Source organism: Vespa mandarinia, chromosome 15 (genome assembly GCF_050613455.1).
Source record: "Vespa mandarinia isolate Hongniang chromosome 15, ASM5061345v1, whole genome shotgun sequence".
NCBI lineage: Eukaryota > Metazoa > Arthropoda > Insecta > Hymenoptera > Vespidae > Vespa > Vespa mandarinia.
This window is the reverse complement of record NC_140824.1, coordinates 2864001-2870000: the sequence shown is the minus strand read 5'-3', so window position 1 is coordinate 2870000 and position 6000 is coordinate 2864001. Positions and strand designations below refer to the sequence as shown.

General features: G+C 31.0%; 1 protein-coding gene across 1 annotated transcript in view; it reads right to left on the bottom strand.

The window, feature by feature from the left end:
• Positions 1-4632, bottom strand: part of Chd64 (transgelin calponin-3) — a 13331-nt gene extending 8699 nt beyond the window's left edge. Inside the window, exon 1 of the mRNA XM_035873055.2 lies at positions 4214-4632. Within this exon, the coding sequence (XP_035728948.1) occupies positions 4214-4267 (54 nt within the window). The 5' untranslated portion in view covers positions 4268-4632. The remainder of the gene's footprint in view (positions 1-4213) is intronic.
• Between the last annotated feature and the right edge of the window lie 1368 nt (positions 4633-6000).

Sequence of the window (6000 nt, the reverse complement as noted above, 5' to 3'; positions counted from 1 at the left end):
GAATTTAACAAGAGTGATTTATAAGAATGCAAGGTCATAACTAGGGTTGGTTCGTACAATGTAGAGGTCAAGAGTCAACCTTCTTCATCCTTCTTTTTTAATTCCAGTTTCCAATGTGAAAGGATCGTCGTTTCGCAAAGAACCCAACTCATATAGGAATAATTTTTTTAAAAAGGAACTTTAATATATATCCGTATACAAGGTGGACCATAAAGTTCTTAGATGATTTTAAAAATTAAATATTCTTCTTTCGAGACCCTTTCTTCTCGAGACTTAATTCTTTTTCTTTCTTTCTTTCTTTTTTTTCGCTTAGATTGTAAAACTACAAAAAAACTTTTGGTTCATCCTATATTCCTCTAAAAAATGTAATTATTAAGTATATAGATCTATGATGCTCGATTAAGTAATGCAATAATCAAAATCAACTAAGAGACTTATATCGACCGACATGCGATATTATGACATAAGGAAGAAGTTATGCTTGGATGAGTCACGACATGGAGAAAGTTTTCACATAAGGTTAGTTTCATGTTGACTGCGTTTAGATTATCTCAAGGTACTCTTCACTTTTCTAAGTTTATTTTTAATTAAGAAGATTAACGTTCAATTCGACGAAAAATATAAATTCCAAAGTGTCAATCGCAGATTTATCGATAAATACAAATTTCCAATTACTAATTGAAATTCGAATCAAAAATTATGAATGTCCTTGTAAGTTCCCGAGACCTGACAATTAAATAAATCATATAAATCGAGAAAATCGTATGAACGTAATTATTCGAAAGAATTCCAAGAATCGTAATTGTGTTCTTTCATTTGCTAAAGAATTAAAAAAAGTAAAAAAAAAAAAAAAAAAAAAAGAGAAAACAAAAAGATTTAAAAAAGAAATTCTTTATATATATATATAGATATATATATATATATACATGCATAGCACATACACACACACAATATAGTACATTCGTCACTTTAAGAGACACAGAGGTGTAACTCTTATGAATAATTCATCTTGTTAATGAATTCTCGTTAAGATATATGGAATAAAATAAATATAACTTTCTAACGTAATTAATTATAGTATGTAGTTTTGTTCGTAGAGTAATCGATATTTAATACACGTATATAGGATATATGAGAGGAGAGGGAGAGAGAGAGAGAGAGAGAGAGATCTTTGAACTGGAAAATCAACGAGCAAGATAATAATTCGAGATAGTCATGCTTGACGACTCACTGCATATAAATAACTTTAATTATAGATTTAGAATCTGTTAACACCTGGATAAGAATATGTTAGACGATTGCTCAAGGAAAAATGAGGAAAAAAAAAAATGTTTATTTGAAATCTGATCGCGTGTCATTGATTAAGAATAAATTCGTGTATTCGATTAGGATTAAAAGAGAACGAAAAAAAAAAAAAAGAATAAACAAATAAATAAATAAATAAATAATAATAAATAATTAAAAAGTAAAGAGCGATTTGAAATTGTCAGAAATCATACGGTTATAATCTTCGTCGTATGCTAGTAGAAGCAAGAGCAAGCAAGATTCACGATCTCGTGATTCCAAAGTATAAAGAACGAGTCGGAGAACCACATTCCAAAGACGATAAGCGTGTATTCTCTTGTAATGAGCATACTCGTGTCTAAGGGAATGATCGTTTCCTATGATATTCATATTGATCTAAATAAAATCAAGTTTTATTCATATTTTTTTCTTTATTCATTTAATATTATTATTATTTTTTTTTTGTTTTTTTTTTTATTATTATTATTATTATTATTATTATTATTATTATTCTCTTTCTTATTATTTTTTCTTTTCTTTTCCTTAATTTCAATCTTAATTCATCCTTTTTGGAATTTCTTCGATATAACGAAAATAAAAATATTATCAATTTACAAGTTTCATGATATTTTTTTCACTATACTTCTTTATGGGTCAAAGACTCTTATAATATGTACATATATACAATAGAACTATTTTCAACGTGTCAGAATGCTTATCTCGGATAGGAATTTAGTTTGAGTCATTCCGTTACTTTAGTCAGGAAGTTGAAATAATCGATATGACTCGCGATATGATGTAACCAACTTCATAAATTAAAATAAAATAAATTCATACGTTATAATGCGTTAATCGACAGAAAATTACAAATGATATGTAATAAATGATAAAAAAAAAAAAAAAAAAAAAAAAAAAAAGAAAGAGAAAAGTTTCCTTCGATTTGATCTTTTCTCTTAATTTGATTAAATTTAATTCGATGTAAAAAGGAAAAAGAATAATAATAATAATAATAATAATAATAATAATAATAATAATAATAATAATAATAATAACAATAATAATAGAATAAAAATTGTACGTTCTTTCACGCGATATCCCTTTTTGATTCAGAAATTGCAAAAAGATTTGTGGCTTTAGTTAGTAATACGTAAAACGTAAAACGATAAAATGTGAGTCATCGTTGCTTTGAAAGATATGTATTAGAGACGACGTATTCCCATATTCGGCGCTAGCCGAGCCATGATTATTAAATAGCAGCGGCAACAGCAACAGCAACAGCAACAGCAACAGCAACAGCTTCTCTCAGCGAGAGAAGAAAGGCAAAAGCTTTCGTGTGTGCCGGCAGTACCGTTCTTTCTTTCTACTCCCAAGCCGCAGGAATGTTCAACGATCGGGATTTAAAGCGAGAGGAACGAGTACGCAGAAGAAATTCCTTCCTTTGCCGTTTTAAAATCAACGACAAAGAAATAAGAGAGAAAAAGAAGGAAAAAAAAATCGATTACAAGATCTAAATAAGATTTTAAATTAATCCATCGAAAAGATTTACTTCTTTTTTCTCTTTTTTTTTTTTTTTTTTTTTTTTTTTTAATAGAAACAGAATCAACCTTCGTATTCATGAATGAGAGGGATATCCAGAAAAATAAGCTTCCATTTTTGGACTTCCGGTGCGTGTTCTGAGACAACCCACACGACACTTTCATGATTCGATAAACAGACAGGCGTATGTATGTAAATACGTACGCTCTGTTGCGTATAAATATACGAACGATCTTTAGACTTTAATAAATGCTCGATGATCATTTTTACATACCTATTCTGAAATTGTAACAGATTTTTAGAGAATAAGAAGTTCGAAGTTTTATAAATTGTAAAAAAAAAAAAAAAAAAAAAGAAAAAAAAGAAGAAAAAAAGAAAAAAGAAATATATTTTTAAAAAAATTGTTGTTATATTAACGCGAGAGATTGAGATGACTGAATAAATTTTTTTTTGTTTTGTTTCTTTATTCGTTCAAGGACAAAAGAAAGAAGAAGGAGGATAGAATCTTCAGTACCGTTGACCATAGGAAAGAAGAATTCGTAAGGCTCTCAACGAATGAGAATAAGAAGGAGGTGTAACCATGGCCGGCAAGTTTTGCGAGGGACGCTCCCTTCTTCGGCAACTAGGTCTCATTTTAATTCCCCTTCGAAAGAGACGATCGGCAAGCAGCTGTCGCCGTTTGTGTGGCACGTATACCATATTCTAGAATATCTACTAATACTAATACTAATACTAGTCTTATAGAGTCAACGAAAACGACTATGATTCTTCTTTTGGTAAACTCTCTCTCTCTCTCTCTCTCTCTCTCTCTCTCTCTCTCTCTGCCATTTGAAAAGCTAACTCGTCGTGAAGTTTCAAATTTACCGCTTCCTCGTTTTCAATAAGTATTGAATATATTGATTTTAACCCGTTATATCTCTAATATTATCGATTGGAAACAAAGAGACAATTGAGAATATTTTTTTGTTTTTTTTTTTTCTAATTTTTTTTTCTTTTTATTTTAAAGAAAAGAATCATCTATCAGTCTAATTTTGTATGAACGTCGAAAGAGTTTACCTTTTTAAAAAAAAATTTATTCGGACTGGCAAGCAACGTAACGAAAGAAAAAAAAAACCCTGACAAACGAAATTTAAGATAAGCGAATACGATTCACAAAGTGGTTGTAGATAACGCCGTTTACGAGAAGTTTTTTAATGTGAAGGTGTGCGAGAGCCGCGCCCGCACGAGCATATTCGGTGAGTAGGTCACGAATCGACATCTTGCTGGGATGATAGAGAGGGTGGTAATGTGTGATATAGGTATGACTGAGTCAAGGGGTTGAAAATCGGCTTGTCTAGGAAAGATAGAATTGTGAAAATGGTCGAAAGGTAGTTGTGGGTGGATCAGGCGTTACCTTTCTCTGCGCTTCCGCAGCAAAACCGGATTTGGTAGCCCTGTGACTGGCCATGATCCTTCGAGTCGAGGTCGTTCACCGACGTGGAGGACCAACAAGAACGAGAAACGTTGGAAATATTTTCCTTTCCTTTACTTTTAGCCTTTATTATTTCTCTTTTGTTTCTTCTATTTCCTTTCGTTTCGTTTCGTTTTTTCTTTTTTTCTTTTCTTTTTTTTGTGTCTACTACGAATCGTCGTAGTCGATTCCCGTAAAAAGATCGTTGAAAAGATCGACTATCCTTTTCTATCTCTCTTTTCTCTTTCTTTCTCACTCTTTCTCTTCGAAGACACGAGGAAGAATAAGCGAGCGTAAAAAACGAAGTTCACGATTCGACGGTCGCGGCACGACTGAAGCGACGCTGCCGAACCGAGACGGGTGCAGGACTCATGCTTCTCCGGCGCCGATTGGTCGCGACACGCGCGAGTATTGAGTTTTCGAGCAACACGTGATCTCCGTTCTCCAGTCTTGCTCCGGAGATGACGTCAGCAGCCGGCTGACGATGAATTCCTTAAAGCATGGATCGCGTATGAGAATTTTAGATTTTTACGAGACTCGACTTTGACCTCTGAGAAAAGGAGAAGATTTTTTTTTTTTATTCAAAATCTTTGAACGACTTAAGGTATCTCCATTGTTTTTTGCTGTTATTAATTTCAACAAATCTTAAGAATGAATAACATATAGTATAATATAGTAGTATAAACGATTATTGTTTTTAGTTATTAGCACGTACTCAAAGCTAAGATTTTGAACGAATGAAGAAGAATAGGTAGTATGTTTGATTGAGAGTTGATGACGCCATCGTCTGTTGAATTCTTTGAATCAGACCACGTCTTGCCATCTCACTTTGAGAGCTTTCCTTCACGCCCACGACTTTTACTTTATTTCTACCATAGGTAGCTCTAACAAGTACGTGATACCAATCAAATATTCTATTATCGAAAATATCTTATTATTTTATATTTTGAAAATATTATTCAATATTTTATCATATTTTATGATATGATATTTCTTGATTGTAATATGTTGCATACTTAATTCTGTAAATTCATCAATAAATACGAAATGTACATACACGTAACCATACGCAAGATGATTCATGAATGATTAAGGTCGTATTTCGTTTAAAATTGCAATATCGTGAGTGGTATTAAATTATAGCACTTTTGATTGATTAAGCAAAAACGAATAAAGATAAAATGAAAGAAATCGACAAATATACATTTTTATAAATCTCTATATAAAATTGCATCATTTAGAATGATATACGATTTAGTTATTTTAACATTTGATTTACTAAAGTTGATTATAGACTCACCTAACGTTGAACACTCGATGTATATTAGAAATACTATGAAATTTTTCTTAAATTAAAGACTATACATGAAAGTAATAATATCTTGATATTTTCATAAAAATAATCTTCTGAAATATATTAATTTATAATTCATTTTGTGTGTTGGGTGTATTATTTCATATAATTTGATTAAAAAAGTAATAATTGGCAGAAAACGATAAAGTATCAAGTGTCAACAGTAAAGTGGATCCTCGTGATTTAATTGTCACGTATGAGAACAGCAAATTGAAAGTTACTTGCGAAACGTCAAAAAAGTAAGTCATGTCGATGTGTTGAAATACTTAAAAATATAATTTGTTATTTATTACCAACAATTTCTACAAAATCGATACAGCAAATATAATTTTTACCCAATAATTTGCTTAGTTCGGTAAAGCGAGAATATACGATT